The sequence below is a fragment of the Gavialis gangeticus genome, unplaced genomic scaffold, assembly GCF_001723915.1.
Source record: "Gavialis gangeticus isolate Ggan-Ray unplaced genomic scaffold, GavGan_comp1, whole genome shotgun sequence".
In the NCBI taxonomy this organism is placed as follows: Eukaryota; Metazoa; Chordata; order Crocodylia; family Gavialidae; genus Gavialis; species Gavialis gangeticus.
The window spans coordinates 288,853-305,506 of NW_017729005.1; the positions used below are offsets into that span (position 1 = coordinate 288,853).

Below are 16,654 nucleotides of genomic sequence, written 5' to 3' on the forward strand. Positions count from 1 at the left end.
CCTCTCCTGCATGTCAGGGGCAGGGAAGGGGGGGGCGGGGGGGTCCTTACATGGACTCTTAGGAGGGCCCCTACATGTTTTTGTCTGCTAGTAGTAGTCCTTACATGGACTTTTAGGTTTTACAAGTGGCAAGAAAACTTTTTGGATGCCAGTTTTTGAGCGAACCCTTTGTGATAGCTATACGAGCGCCAAATCCCTGATTATGGGAGTAGTTCTTATTTATGAGACTTTGCCCACTGAAGACAATGAGACTATTCACATTAGTGAGGACTGTTAGCTTAAGCAATGGTTTGCAGGACAGGGCCAATTGTCATTACAGGTTATATTTGTGCAAATGCAAGTAGGTTACACACAGAGAATGATGGCCATTTGGGCTGTCAGGCTAGTACATTTGTTGTGTATAAAATTTATGTGAATTGAATTAAAAATAAGACTACACATAAAGATCTGCATTTGGGAATGAAAGCAACGGTGGGATATGGAAGACTTGTCTTAAAATTAGGATAATATTGATTTTCTTCATGTAGGTAGTAATCTTACGAATCTGCTTGAGTTTTGCATGCAAAACTTTTTTTTCCCACTAGGCAGCATGAGGTTGGGCAGTGCAGTGCCCACAGACCAATGAAATGGTTAGTACAAGTCAAAGGGCAGATATTCTGTCCCATTCTTTACCCTGTGTTGCAGCAGTTGGCTTCTATATCCGCCTCCACATGGATTCTAATCCATTATTACCAACAGGCGGACATGAGAAGTGTCCTTGGCTTGTGCTAATTTGCACCAAAGCTGTAGCTGGTGACTGGATAGAGAACAGGAATATTGCAATTCTCCAAACTTTTCCAAGTCTAATCATGTAAATCTTCCTCACATATATTTTTACTCACTTGTTTTTTAAAAAAAGATCCACTTTAATAGCATTCACCACTGTATTGGTAGAAAGTCTTGATTCGAATTATAAAAGAAAGTTTGTCATGTAGAACAGAGAAAATCGCTATGAAATTGATAAATTTACATATGGAAAATTCAATCCCTTGAGGATTTTGTTTCATTTTGTGGATTCCACAAAAATATCAAGTTGCTCAAAGCTTAGAAAGTATAGGCTAGAATTATGTAAATCCCTCTTTACTTTTAAGGTTAATCTTAAGCATTATATGCTTATATTAAACAGAAATAATTGTATACTGTATTAACATTATGTATAGCTTACGCATACGCATGCTTGTAGCCTTCAATCGTGTTTAGAAAAACACATATACATGTGGGTTGGATAGAAATCAAAGGAAAGTCAGCATCAGGTTTGCACTTTGAAATTCCATTGTGTTTTGCTTTACTGGTTAAATTTAGCCTTCAAAATTGGCACAAGATCTCTTCAGAAGACATTTGCATTTTTCATATAATGTTTATCTTAGTAAACACAAAGGCTCTAAAATAGCTGTGGCTGCTTGTAACAGAAAACATTATCTACATCGAAGAAGAGTGCTGAAATCCAGTTCACTGGAAAAATGCACTGTAGTAAGAATCCAGACTTCTAAGAAGAGGTTTTCATTCTGCACATAAAAACCTGCATTAACTCTGATTACATGCACAAAGGGATAAATAAACATTTACAGTAAATTTGTGCATCAACCCTTGGGAGAGAGATTCTGAAATATTGGATAACAATTGCAGATGAGTTTTTGCACACCAATCCATTAAAAATCAGAGCAAATACAGAGTTAAATTAATAGAGTACTCAAGGCCAGCTCTGCAAGTGAAGTAACCTTTTTACAAGCATCTGGTGATGCATGCCACATCTCTGAGACTTGAATCTGGGCCTAAGTGTTTTATTTATGAGTTGTTTCTTAAAACAATCTCTAATCCACGTCTAATCCATCCTATCCTTCCTCAAAATAAAATAATCTTAACATCGCAATTATAAAAATTCAGACTTTTATTCAAGGTTTTGAATTTTTTATGTATTTGCAATATATTCAGTTGCTATATGAGATGTGCAGAATCCTGAACTCAGATTTTTGCAAGTAATTAAGGTAGGTAATTAAGTCCAAATGCTTCTTTTGAAATTGATTTTTTTTTTTTACTCATTATACATTGGTACATTTTTTGTTAGTGATTTGATATACTTTGTAGTTTTTAAAAATAGTTTAGAAAGTTTTCCTATTTCCCTTTAAGGATGTATTACTTCTGCCACTAACTTACTTATTAAAGTGTTTATTAACCAGAAGTTGAATTCATTTTAAATGAAACTTAAGGCTTGATCATTTCAGCGGTGATTACATCACCAAAATGGCAAATATATAGGACCTTGGATAGTCAATTTTTTTGTGCCTTTAAGTGTTTGCTGAATGTTTTCTTTAAATTGTTCACTAGCTGTTTGTTATCTGCATGCATTGTTCAAAGTTTGGAAAGCACTGATTAGGACACATATAGTAAATAGAATATTGTCTGTGTTCCTTGTTTGCTATTGGTTTAATTCTAACATTCAAACAGTTGCTTTTTTTCAGTTCAGAATTTACTCCCTGACAATATTCTCCAGTGTCCTGTGAAGATTCCTGCCAATACATCCATCTACTAGAACATTCACGGGATGCAAACAATAAAAAGGAGTGAACACAGCCAAAGGAAATTCCAGGCTTTTTAAATTATTTTATTTAAACAACTGCTTTCAAGGATCTTTTGAAGTACCTATCCAGCTTGGATCCTGATGATTTGATAGTATTAATTATTTCCCTATAATTCATATTGAAAATACAAGTATGTTCCACAGCGCTTTTATGTAAGAGACGCTACCATGAAATAGTTAGGCTATTATCAAAGCAAATCTTAGTAAATTTTTTAAATGTTGTGTGTCACTGTGATACAAGGAGGTGTATCATCACTAGGTTCATGTTAAAAACTTCTCTTTCTAAAGTGTCTCACTCATACATTTCATAGATGGAGGGAGGGGGGTTCTGAAGGAGACACCAGGCAGATGCGTATACTTTCTCTTTTTTGTACTACTTAGAGACAGGGATGACAGGCCATTCATTAGGGATAACTTGTTGGTTATGATGTGCACACCTTAGCTTCTTTAGTCATGGTGAGATGAAACAGAAGCAGAGAAGCAAGACAGAGGATCTTTTGATTCTTAGTGAAATCGTGCATGTGATGAATGATCACTGTGACCAGTAATTCCATATGGATAGAAGATGTGAATTACTAGCATGGCAGCTGGAATGTAGCACTGGGCATGGGCATACGTTTGCTGTCCCTGACTTGTACATTAGCACACTCCAAAGCTAGTTTATTCCAAGAATGACAGGCTTCATGCTGAAAGTCCTATCAAAATGCCACACACAATTTTTAGAGGCTGTAATGCTTCAGGAAAATATTCAGTTTCTACTTGCTTGCCAGGAACAAAATACAGTGAAAGAAACATGTTTGCTCTGGCACAAGTGCTAGGGTGTGAAATTCTGAAAGCTTTTATAATGGTTAGGCACATGAAGTCACTAAACAGGATTCACAATAGTAATTCTATGCAGTGGGCTACAGGGGTATGTCAAGCCATTGATTTTCCAGAGATTTTTGTTCTGTGGACCTTCTATCTGAAAGTAGATTAGTACAATTCTTAGCTATGAGAAAAATCTCCTTAAATTGCTTTGAAGAGGTGCCATGTTTGAGCCACAGTCACCCTTTTTTGCTTGTTTTCAAAGATTTTGTGCACATAACTTAAAGTCAGTGCCATTAGAAGATCATCATTTGTTTACTCTTCTCGCACATGCATATTAGAAATAATGCAGTTTCACTTAAGAGAGCAATTATGTGCTGTATGTCTGGCAAATTTTGACTTTTGTACAGTGAATCCAGTATAAGATTAGGTATTTAATGTATTACTGCTTTCACTCATGTTTGGCCATTAGGTGAAGTCACAAAATCCCATTATGGAAGTTGTATACGTGGTAATTGAAAGTGTGGGGTGGGGGGGTGAGAGGGGAAGATGCACACACACATTAAAAGGGGCATATTTCATATCTTTGTGCATATTTCACAGCAAGTCCCTGGAATTCAAGTTGACTGTACTCTGATTTTTTTAAAGGAAAATATTCAGTGGCTGCTGTGCCCTTCCAGCACAGATTTGTTCAGAGTGAATCAGGAGAACTGACGGAGCTTGTTATTGTAGGACTCAAAGCAGAGGCCTGGGACATTTTTCTTCTTTTGTAACATAATCCATTTATTGCTAAATGTGAATATAAGACTCAGTTTCAGGGTTGTTAACAATAGGTTAGGGAGGAGAGATGAGTTTCAGAATGCGCACATGCACGCACTTGCACATATCAGTGTGAAAATTGGAAAGCATTGTCAGGAATGGAATATCTGGGCCCCAAATGTTCTTAAAGCTGGTACCAGGATATTACAGGCATCCTTCTTAAAGCACTGGAGGAAAGTATATTTATAGTGGAAGACCATATAGTATTTTGGGTTTTGTTATTAAAATACAGTGGCCCCAGAAAGAGCATTAGCACCAACACTCTCTCTGCCTTTCAGATATATTCACACACCACTTTCTATGACACACACACAATGCATCCGGTATCAATAATTTACAGAAGTGATGCTCAACTTTTTTGGCTGGTGGGCCTGATGGATAGTGCCCAGGGTGTCTGCTAACCAGATCTGGTTGGTGGTCCTGATCTGGTTCCTGGGGCAGTCCCAGTAGTGCGACCTCATCCAGCTGTTTGGAACAATTTTGCGGGGAGGACATGTGACCCAGCCCTGATCCAGCTGTAAAGAGGGGGAAGGGGCTGGTGGGGGGCTTGGGTTTGGGTTTTTGGAATTTGGCAGGGGGGAGGGTGGCAGTATTGAATGCCACTGCTCCCCCACCGCCAAATTTCCCGACCTGTGGGGAGCCCAGCAGGCTGGATTCCAAGGCTCTGTGCCACATCTGGCCCACAGGCTGGAGGTTGAGCACTCCTGATTTACATAGATAACAGTAATTTTCAGACCTAAATCAACTAATGATCAATCTAGCAAAATACTATACATCCCAATCTTGTTATGTACTACCAAGCAGTCGATCACTCTGAACAACCCTGTTGCTGTTTGCTTGTTTTGGGTATATTAAGTTTTCCATTGTTAAGCCTCAAGTATCATATATGTTTTTGCTAAGAGAGATATTCATACCTTTTGCAGAATAAAACCTAGAATTCCTGCTCACTGTACTTGAAATATCAGTTGCTCTCATTTGCTTTTCATTTTTTTCATTCCCTCTTCCTTTTTAATATCTCCATATCCACTTCAGGGACAGGTAGCTTAATTTCTATCATATGCAGCTTTACAGGGTATTAGCTTTGCTACACATGCCAACAAATGAGCTAGACTAGATGTGCCTGAAAAAGCCTACAGCTTACAATATTCATTCAGGAAACTTTGAATGAAGTAAATCCATATGTGTCTTAATGTTAGTGTTCAGGTCAGGGTTGTGTTTTCTGGCTGACAACATTATTATGCATAATCCACGTTTTTTAAAGAGCGGCAGTAATGTTTCGAATATGGATACTAAAGCCTTTCATATGGTTGTTGTTTAAACTTGAAATTTTGGCCCTTAAAGAAAAAAATAATTAAAACTCCATTTTGCTTTATATTACATGGCTTGTATATTTATTCTATTGAGCTACAAAATGCTGTAGATTAGTTTTCAAAATTTCCAAACAATGACACGAAGTTTCCTGCAGAACCCAAAACTACAGAATTAATAGAAATTATAATAATAATAAAGTTAGAAAAATCCTATATTGCAAATGCTAAGTAGGACTTAACTCATTCTGTAGAAATATCTAACAGAGATACAATTTTATAATACATTCTACAGGATGGCCCAAAATATCAGTAGAAAAGGCTTTGTTTTCTATTAAATTCTGCTGAACTTTTCTATAAATAGGATTCCAAAACTGTCACATCCTTAATGAGATTATTTTGTTCTTGTTATACATAATTACAAGGATTATTGTTATTATTACCATTATGGGCTGTCTATGGTCTGGAGGGAGAGGGAAGTAATGGTGGAATAAACAAAGGGTCAAATCCTGCTCTCTCAATTTATCTGAGTAATCCTGTGGGTTTGCCTTATATGGATAAGGCAAGCAAGGATTGGTCCTATAGATATATGACCAGACCTTTTATAGGTTGCTGTTGTTGTCTTAAAGAAACACCAAGAATTATGTAAGTTTAATTTATTTACTTGGTTTAAAATGTCTCAGTTGATTGGATTTGAGATATTTTCATAGAAACAGTTTTGCATATTGTGTATTTACTTGTAGAATTGAAACAGCTGTAGACATGGATCTTCAACTGTGAGATTTATTTTCCCTCCAATGCCAATTTGATATTTTGGGCTATGTAAAGCAGGCTCATAAATAATAGTAGTAAATTACCTTCTGGTAAGCTGATGTGAGCGTAAAAGTAGATGGCACTTATATACCAAAAAATCATAAGGAAAATAAATCTCAGGTGCCTGCAAAAAAAGCAGCCTAATTTTCCAGTACAGGGTGCTTTTCCCAGTACAGCTTTCTCTTTGTCTTGAGTAAGCAGAGTGCAGACTCTTACAGTAGCTAACTTACATTAATTTATACAGGCATACTGACTGACTCCTGGATCTGGTCCATTTATGGCACCTCTGAATTCAGCCCACAGTGCATAATCAGGAAAAGGGCATAGGGCTAACTTCTGTTCTCATTTCACCAGTCTATTTCAGTTTGATGTTTTAAAATGCTGATGGATCTAACTAATATCTTCAATGACAAGTTACAGAATAAATTGCATCTAAGAAAATGCGTCAGCCTAAGCACATGAGACATTTACATTTAGGCAAACATAACACTAGCAAAATACAGAAAGAGACTGGACAAGGATGAAGCAGATGACCTAATAGCAGTTTTCCATTTCTGACACCCCAGGTTACTTTAGGGCCAAGATCTACTTCACTTGCTTTTCAGGGAAACCTACCATAGAGTTCAGCTAGAATTTTTCCTAGGTTTGGACCTGAGAATTTGACTCTGAAGAGATGAAATTCAGTGCCATTCCTCCCTGTGTTGATCACTCCCTTTTCACATTAATGTCTTAGTATTCCTGTACCCTCTTTATTGCAGAAATAGTTTGGTAGCTTGAATGGTTTACCTGTTGCTATGGGGAATTCAAAGCATAACATGTGCTATCGTCCCTAATATCTCAGTTAAAACTCTGAATTTTCTGTCCATCATCCACTGGTCGTTTTGGCAGTCTCTTATGCTGTGTGGGTTTGATTCGTGATCGGCCATTCTTATCTCAAGTCATTTTAAAATTAGGCTTCCAAGGTTTCAGCATTTACAGGAAAGTTTCTAATTGTAGTTATTGGGTCTTATTCCAATTCTCCTTGTCCTCAGTAGAACAGTGAACATGATTAATACAATAGTCTTGCCAATAAACACATGCACATTGCCCAGTGGTTTGACATCCCTTTCTTATATTTCAGAGGAGACGATCATTTTGAAGGGTGGGTACATGTAAACTGTGGTTCCAGCATTTGACTCAAAAAGTAACCCTGGAAATGAATAATAGCCCCTCTGAAGTTTCAAGCTTTTGCTTACTTGTACACCAGTAGACTGAACAGCAGCTGTTGAATAATTTTAATCAGATAGTCCTTCATTTTTAACCATCATTAGCAAGCCATAGAAACAGTAGGAAAGTACTCTGTCCAGCCATCCTGTTAATAAATTTATTTTGGTGTGGTTAAATTGTTTAATGCTTGACATCTACTTCATTTTCCCCTTTTTTGACTTTTACATCAAATGGAATGGTGGCTGGTCCATTTGACATTTTAGAGACAAAGCCCATAGACATTATGTTTGATGTGATGATTTAGTTGGGGATGGCCCTGCTTTGAGCATGGGTTTGGATTAGATGACCTCCTGAGGTCCCTCATTTTCTATGATTCTATGTCTAAAATGCTGAGATTCAGTATATTCTAGTTTTATTCCCTGATTTACATGTTGACTCACTGTGCATCCTTGGGAAGCTACTTAATTTCTTTAAATCTCTGATTATTTATCTGGAAAAGAAGAGAAATAAATCATTGCTTACTTGCCCTTTCTTAAGGATGTTGTGAGGTTTAATTTATGTTAGTGGAGTGCTTTGAGATCCTTAGATGAAAGTGTAAAGTATTGTTACCATTCTAAAGTTTATGACCAAAATCCAGTCTTTTTTACTAAAAAGCTTAATTCTTTTCTTGCACAGATGTGAACATGGACTAAATCAGTAGTGTTACACCTCTATAAAAATGTTGAAAATGAGAAAAAAAATAAGGTGCAACACACTGAAAAATAAGACCACTATGATCCTTGGAATTTGATATTAATATAATGTTAAAGATGAAGATATTTGACAGGTGTATAGAAGATCAAACTTCTCTCATTTTCCATGAACTAATCAGAGACTTCCTCAGAAACTCCAGGATCAAATAACAGTTGCATCTACTTTCAATTACCTGATTTAATTTTTCAGAAATTAAGAACAGAAGCTGCTTTTTCAAATTCACAACATGTCATGTATTTAGAAAATGTCAAAATAGGGTTCTGTCATTCATAGTATTCTGTGTATCTCTAGAAGTCTTTTTATAATAGATTTGTACAATATTTTTGTACGGAAAGGTATTTCCTATGGAGCACCAAGGAAGTCTGGATATTTCCTAGATTAGACTATTTAAAATGGATATCTGCCTGATCTGAAATCATATACTGTAGATACAACCCTTCACCATTTTCCTTTTCATTCATTATTTATTTAAATAGTTATTGAAAATATAAATATTTCATAAGTTTAATTTTTTAAACATATTGCCTATGGTCCCTAACTTCATCTCCACTGTATACCCTTTTCCTCTATAGCTGGCAATATCTAATTTTGTACTTACGAAAGAAAATAACTTGTTCTGTTAACACTCCTGTTTATTTTTAATAAAATATTAACAGCTAGAACACACTGGACCAAATTTATCTCTGATACAACTCCATTAAATTTAGTGGAGTTATATCAGTGATTTATTTTCTTCCACTATATTTTTTTCTGTTTTATTCCTCTCTTTCATGAATCAAATGTGTCATAAATGCACAGTAGGCGTTAAAAAAAACAACCTGGCTATGTCAGGGCATTCTGTTATCCACTAGCCCAGCCTTAACAAAGTAGTATACGGGGATTATAATACTGTTGGATGATCATGAGAAGTCTCCTTTTCATCTGATTTATTATTTTAGTTTGTCTGATTTTTAAATGGATTTACTGAGCATATTCCATAATTCTAAAACATTTCTTCTCTACAATTAAGGAGCGTGAAATGTAGTGCTTGCATAGAATTTGTGCTATTGATGTCATAACACCAACTGCTTCTTTTCTAAAGCTGGTAATCACAAATTTCTTTTAAATGATTTGTCCTGGCACTTACAAAACCCTTTTTTCTGTACAACTAAGGGCCCTCAACATATATTGTATCTACTACTGTGGCCTGGTGTCTAACAGGCCTCTAACTTGGCCAGATCCGGCCTATGTAATGCTGTTTGTAATGAGAAATCTAAACAGGGAATGGCAGTGAGGCATGAAAGGAATGTGTTTCCATTGGAGAAGTCAGTGTAGAGAAAAATTATAAGCAAAGCCATGTCCAGAAGGTCTTTTCAGCTGGCCAAGACGGAAGACTAATGTTATTGTACATTGGCTGTCACCCTGCCAGCCCTCCCTCACTGATTTGTTTTCTCTTATAGTCTCTTTTTCTTTTTCTTTTTTTTTTTCTTTCTCTCCTGACTGTTTGCTCAGGTGGACAGTGACACCATTTGGAATGAGCTGCATTCGTCCGGCGCTGCACGCATGGCTGTTGGCTGTGTCATCGAACTGGCTTCCAAAGTGGCCTCAGGAGAGCTGAAGGTGAGGTCTGGGTTGCGTTGTGTGTGGGAAAACTGGGGAAGAAGCTGAAAGAGAGATGTTATTATTATGGAGTTGTAAGGAAGGTGGAGGGGAGAGAGTGGGAAAGATGGTCACTAAGGTGTGGTAATCTAAGTAGCTCTGCAAGGTAGTTGGCAGATTTTATTACTCAAAGCCTTCAGTTCAAAAGGGAAAATTATGTTGTCAGTAGACTATAGTATTTTTTTTTAGAGCACAAAGGTGATTCGGTCCAAGTTAAAATTACTCATAGTATGTACTTATCTGGCATGCAGTTCTGGACTTCCCTTTTGAGGTGATATTTTAAGATGATTATTGAGTAGAATCTATAACCTCAGAATACCACCCAAAGAGAGGAAAGGTAAATAGTGGATTTGCAGGTTATGGAGGAAGAGGAAAATTGTTGATTGGGAGAGTAATGATCCAGAGTATGCCTTTCCCTGAAACAACTTCAAACTGACTACGCTTCATTGTTCTTCTTCTCTTGCTTTTTTGTTTTCCTTTTACATGATCTGCAAAGAATGATGTACCAAACCCAACTTACCCACAGTCTAAACAGTTTATAAAAGCCCTGGACCTGACAGACTTTGACATTTTATTTGGTATTTAACAATCCTATTTAAAGGTACACAATATGCAGCTTGAATGCAGACTTTCCGCAGTAAACATTGTTGGAGCTAATACAACTACTTAATGTAACCGTTTATACACTTTCTAGTCCAGATATGAATGAATTTAATTCCATCACCAAATGTGAGGTAGGAGATAAATATTTAGGGCCAACAATATGTGGTGAGGTTTTTTTATAACAGTTTTACTATAATTGGTGTACCTCAGATAACCTAGAATACAATATTCTAGGCTATTCAGGTGAAGTATTATATCCCCAAATCCAGTTTTCAAATGTGGATAGCGACGTTTCACATTTAAGTGCTTAAATCACTATTTAGTCACTAAAATCAATATTTGTATGTTCATGTTGTGATTTGAGACCCCAAATGTAGAATTGGGCACCCTCACAAAGAGCTGTATTGTGGAGCCCTTATTCAGCTTCGTGAATAGTGTCTTTGACTACAGGTTAGGCTTTCATATACAGTAGTACTCTGTACAGTTTAAAGTGCAATATTCCAGGCCCTTGGGACTACTGGAAGATTTCAGCAACTTAAAGCAAATTTATACCTGTCACAATTGTTGGACACCCAGCAGTATTTAACAGAATTTAAAATCAGGCTTAGATAAGAAGAATCAGATATTCTTTATGTGCAGTTGACATGACCAGGATCTCTTGTAAGACCTTTATTGCTTATCTCTATGGATTTATGGTGTCTTTCACACTGTGTGATAACTCCTGGTTGTTTATCTCTATGTGATGAATGACTGCAAAAAATAAGACATGAGCCACTATAAGGCCCTAGTTGCTACTGAAGTAGCAACTATCTGAAGACAAATATTTTAAATGCAATAGTAACCAGCAGTTTCCTTAAAACAAGGATTTTAGAGATGCTAAATTAAATCTGTCTCAAATTGAGCCATTCAAAATTTTGTCACGCAACACTTGTAAGAGACAGAAATGTTGTTTATAGTGACTCACAAAGCTGTTAATATACATCGGACCTCATTCTTTGCTAGTGGAAGTGGATAGATGAAGCAGTTATTTCAGTGACAGTATGCTGATTTACCAGCTGAGAATCTGCCCAAACTATTTACAATTTACGATGAAAGGTGTTTATGAAAAGGTTACTAAGGCCTTATTTACATTAGAAACATTTATGAGCAAAAGTTCTGCTGATATTTTGCTACCAACGTAGCTATTTTGACAGTGTGCAGTTACATTTGGCTGTCTCAGGAGGTGTGGCAAACAGTAACAGCATCAGATTATATCAGCCAAAGGCATCACACTGTAGGTCTGTCTTGTGCAACAAGGCAGTGTCATGCTAAGCCCTTCCTGAGACTACTTGTGTGCTAGCCCCCAAAACAGAAGTAGTGTGAGGGTTCTGCAAATGCAGTAATAAACTCTGTCTCAGTGAAGTCAATTGGCAAGCATGAAGAAATGCACCAACACAGGAACAGTTTAGGAGCCACCACTTACGCAGCATGCCTGGCATCAGATGAGGATGAAGGCAGGGTAGACTTGTACCTTATAGACTAACCAAATTAGGCGTTATAGCATAAACTTTCATGAGCTGGAGCTCACTTTATCAGATGCTATGAAAGGACATGCACAGAGCAATGTATAAAATGGAGAGAGTGATTTGAATACAAAAGGTAAGAAGGGAAATGGAGAAGAGAGTGGGAAGAGGGGAGAGGAAAAGGGAGGGGTACAGTACGGGGAGAAGCAAACAAGCAAAGAACCCATAGGAACAAAGGGGTCACCAAAGCCGATCCAGGTAATGGGATCAGAAGCCATAGGTTTACACCATACTTAACCCAATCCACTCTGTGGATGATTTCTTGTTTCATAATTTCCTGTTCAAATAAATTTTTAAAAGCTTAATGCCTAAGAACAGCTATGCTGAGGTCAGCAATGGAGAGTCCAGGGGTGGTAAAGTGTTCTGCAGCAGGCTTTTGTGTCTATCTGGAGCTTATTATGTCAGGTCTGTGTTCATTCATTTTTTCATGTAGCGATTGCCCTGTCTGTCCAATGTAGACATCAGAGGAGCTCTATAAATAGGTGATGGCATATATGATGTTGGTAGAGTTGCAGGGGAATGAACCTTGGATGTTATAATTTGCGTTATTCAATCCAGTGAGGATGTGGTCTGTATTGAGGAGGGGGCACAACAGGCATCTGTGTCCACTGCAAAGCCTGGTACCTTGGTGAAAAAGGAAGTGAGGTAGGCTGTTGCTTGAGAGATGCTGTTTGAGGTTGGAAGGCTGACTGTAAGCTAAGACAGGTTTGTCCCCACAGGAAGGACTGGATCATGAATGGCCATTAATGATGCGTCTAAGCTAAGCTATCCAAGCTGTTAGCCCCGAGTGACAATCAGAGGGATTTTGTTGTCCCTATCCTAAGATTGGTATTGTATCAGGTGGATACAACATCTGCCTGGCTTTGTTGGTTTGAGTGGCTATAGTTTGGGAATTGTATTTTAAGTGTAAGAATGCTTGCTTTCATACTATAAAGATGCTATCCCTGTTAGTGAGATCAGAGCATATATGGTTGTAACAAAGAGCTTAGCTGTAGACCATGGATGTAGTGGTTTGCTTAGGATAAAAGATGATGGGGTGAAGGTAGTTGTCATGGTTGGTTGATTTCCAATATGATGTAGGAGTGATCTGGCTATTGTAAACCTTCAGTGTAACGTCTAAGAAATGAATTTGCTGGGTAGAGTATTCCAGAGTTGGAATATATATAAAGGGGTGGAAGTTGCTGAAGTCCTAGTGAAGTTTCTGTAAAGAAATCAGGTTATTTCTCTCGCTGGTGATCAGATGATGATGTCTTGTGTCTTATACACCTCTTTTCAGTGTCCCCTCTACCAACATCTACTGTAAATATCTCAAACCTATTATCAGGGTGGAAAAGACATTGCCTTTGTGCCACCATAAAAATTTGTATTGTGGCACAAAGGCAAAATAAACAAATGTTCATACTCTTTGTCATGCCACAAAGCCTACAATTTGAGGCTGCAACAAAGATGGTAATAGTTTCTGCCACTTAATTGCAGCAAATGTCTGTTTGCTCTATGCCAACAGAGTACGGGCAACCTGGAGCTGCCTGCACTCTTCAGTCTCCTTGGGCAGGTGCTCCCAAACCTGCACACCTAAGGAATTTTTGTACAGGATCCCCCTCAGGCCCCTGGAGTGCCTGCCCAGCATTTCCCACTTAGAGAGGCATGCTCCAGACAGTCTCTAGGGCACACCCCGACTTACCTTGCTTACAGAGGTGCACCTCACAGATTCCCCAGGTCATGTCTCTGTAAGTGGGGAAAGCCTGGGCTCCCGGCTTAGAGGCACACCATGGTGACTGCCTGGGGCATGCGTCTGCAAGAGGGAAACCCTGGCTTTCCCCTCCTACAGAGACATTTCAAGAATCTCTGAGGTGCACCTCTGTAAGCAGGGAACACATCATCCATTTTCCCATGGGATTGGGCCTCTGACTGATGAGAGACAACAGGCAGATCAGCTGTAGTAGGACACATCCTGCCACAGCTGGTCCACTTCATTTCATCTGTGACATCTGTTTATATCCTCAGTTTGTGTGATACATTAGTAGTTTCATTAGAGATCAAAGACTAAATGAGCAAAGAGACTGAAGAGTCCCCTCTCAGAAATTGTCTTTACAGACTGGATCTGAGTCAATATGGGGTAGGAGAAGTTAGTACATCAGAAAACGAGCTATTGGACACTGGGATGTCTTTAATCGGACACTGAGCACACTGACAAAGATGCATATATTTACAAAAATACATGAAATATTTCAGTGTGAATGGTGGATGCTTAATATGAAACATACAAATATTTCATGCAACTTACATTGATACAATTATGTGTAAAAATAATTTAAACACTCACTTTAGTTCATACTAGGAAAGTCAAGTTTTATAAAGTCTTTCATGTTGTAAGACATACTATTCAGGTAAGAAAAAATAAAATATTGACACCACTGGAAAAAAAAGTGTCTTTAACCATAGAATAACTACTGTATAGGCAATAACAAATACAAGCTGCCACATATTGTCTCAGATATGTCTCATTTCTGGGAATGAGAAGACTTTTCATTTTCCTTGATCATTCACTCCTAGGTCTCTGCTTGAGACTGCTAAGGTACTGTACAGACTGATGATAATAGTTTTGGGATATAGATACCTACCCAGTGTGATACCACACAATCAATTCAGAAATATCAAAAAACAACAACAAGGTAGGCCAAATACAAACCAGTGCCCAAGAAGCGAAAGGTAGATACAACATACAAACACTGACCTACTTTCAAAAGTGATATTATATGTAATGAATGGAAACACCCAATACTCAGCTTCAATTCAGTGCCTAAAGCATCTGAGAGAGTGGGAATTTGGATACATTCCTGTACTTAGCATTTCCTTTAGATGCCTCTGGGCTTTCTAAATTGCCCTTTAAAGATATCTGACCCTTAGTGAATTCCTCTTTATTTTAGTTTGAAACCCTGGTAAAATATTGTGAGAACTTTTCAGTGTTCCTGATTGATGGAGAAAGTAGCAGTTTAACAGCTGTTGTAAACATGTAAAATAATATAATTTACTGAACTTTTCACTCTGGGACATAAGGGTAAAATTAATATTTTGCTTACCTAGAAAAGATATACCTACTCAATGGGAGATTTAATTTTGTTGTTTGTCATTTGACTGAATTATATAGATAGAATTATACACCAAAGCTGAGCTTTTTAATTGTTGCTTAATAGATACAGATCTTTAAGATAGATTTTAAAACAGATGTAGGAGCACTACATAAAATAATGTGATAAGTATAACATAACATGGTAGACACGTAAGTACTTACTTAGGTAGGTGCAATTCTATTCTAGCCTGTTCAAGTTCCTGAAAATCCATATTATATCTACTTTTGAAATGCACCATCCTCTGACCCTTAAGACTGAAGCACAAAAAACCATTAAGAAGGAGGAGGAGCTGCCCATCTGTAGCTGTATTAACAGCTATATTAACCTGCAGCCATCCAACTGTATTAACAGCTTCTCAGGGACTCAAGTAGGATGGAATGGAAGCATATATAGGTACCTAAAATCCACTCATGTACATAATAGTTTGAATTAAATCTGGCCCATAGTTATCTTTTCCCTTTTACTAATAGGCCTTCCTAAAAAATAATTTGGATAGGTCCTCAGCTTAGATGTAGTTTAGTGATAAAATCTAGTTCTGGTAAGCAAGCTGGTCTTCACTTAACCATGGAAGCAAACAATGAACTCTACCAATGGCAGAGGACTTTGCAGTTCTTTACATATAATGAGTAGGGAACTTGGCATGATTGGAAACTGGCTCTGTCTGCACCATACCGTCAGATAAAGTTCAATATATAATGAAATCAGCTAATGACAAGATTTAAAAAAGGAACTTCAAAAGGTTTACTTCTGTTCTCTTAGAAGAGCTAAAAGAAAAAAATACATTATTTAAAAGACTGCTCCACAAGCATAGATAGATCCAAAGTCTGATGGGAATTCTCATAAACTACAGTGACCTTTGTATCCTACCCATGTGGTGACAAATTGTTGTTTACAATATTATTTGAACCACTAGATCACCTTGTTGGTAAAATATAGACCTCGGCAGGATTCACGGTGTAAGATGTTAAGATATGGTAAACAATTTGTTGGATATTTTTGGCAGCATTGAGCTTGGGTACTAGACAATTAGTAGGTAAAGAGAGATGTTGTAATGCCCGTATTATTTCATTCACCCCCAAATATTTTATTTAGTTCTTTCATAGCTTCATAGTTTCTAGGGTTGGAAGGGACCTGAGTATATCATCTAGTCCGACCCCCTGCCATGGCAGGAAAGAGTACTCGGGTCAAATGACTCCAGCAAGGTGTTCATCTAACCTCCTCTTGAAAACCCCCAGGGTAGGAGCCTGCACCACTTCTCTTGGAAGTTGGTTCCAGATCCTAGCTGCCCTAACCGTGAAGTAGCGCCTCCTGATATCTAGCCTAAACCTACCCTCTGCCAGCTTGTGACTGTTATTCCTGGTCACTCCTGGCAGTGCTTGGGGGAACAGGGACTCCCCCAAT

General features: G+C 37.7%; 1 protein-coding gene across 1 annotated transcript in view; it reads left to right on the forward strand.

Annotated features, from left to right (window-relative positions):
* The window catches only part of HDAC9 (histone deacetylase 9), a 493,669-nt gene that overhangs the window by 277,982 nt on the left and 199,033 nt on the right, over positions 1-16,654 (forward strand). The window contains exon 17 of the mRNA XM_019508553.1: positions 9,811-9,918. Coding sequence (XP_019364098.1) covers positions 9,811-9,918 — 108 coding nt within the window. The remainder of the gene's footprint in view (positions 1-9,810; positions 9,919-16,654) is intronic.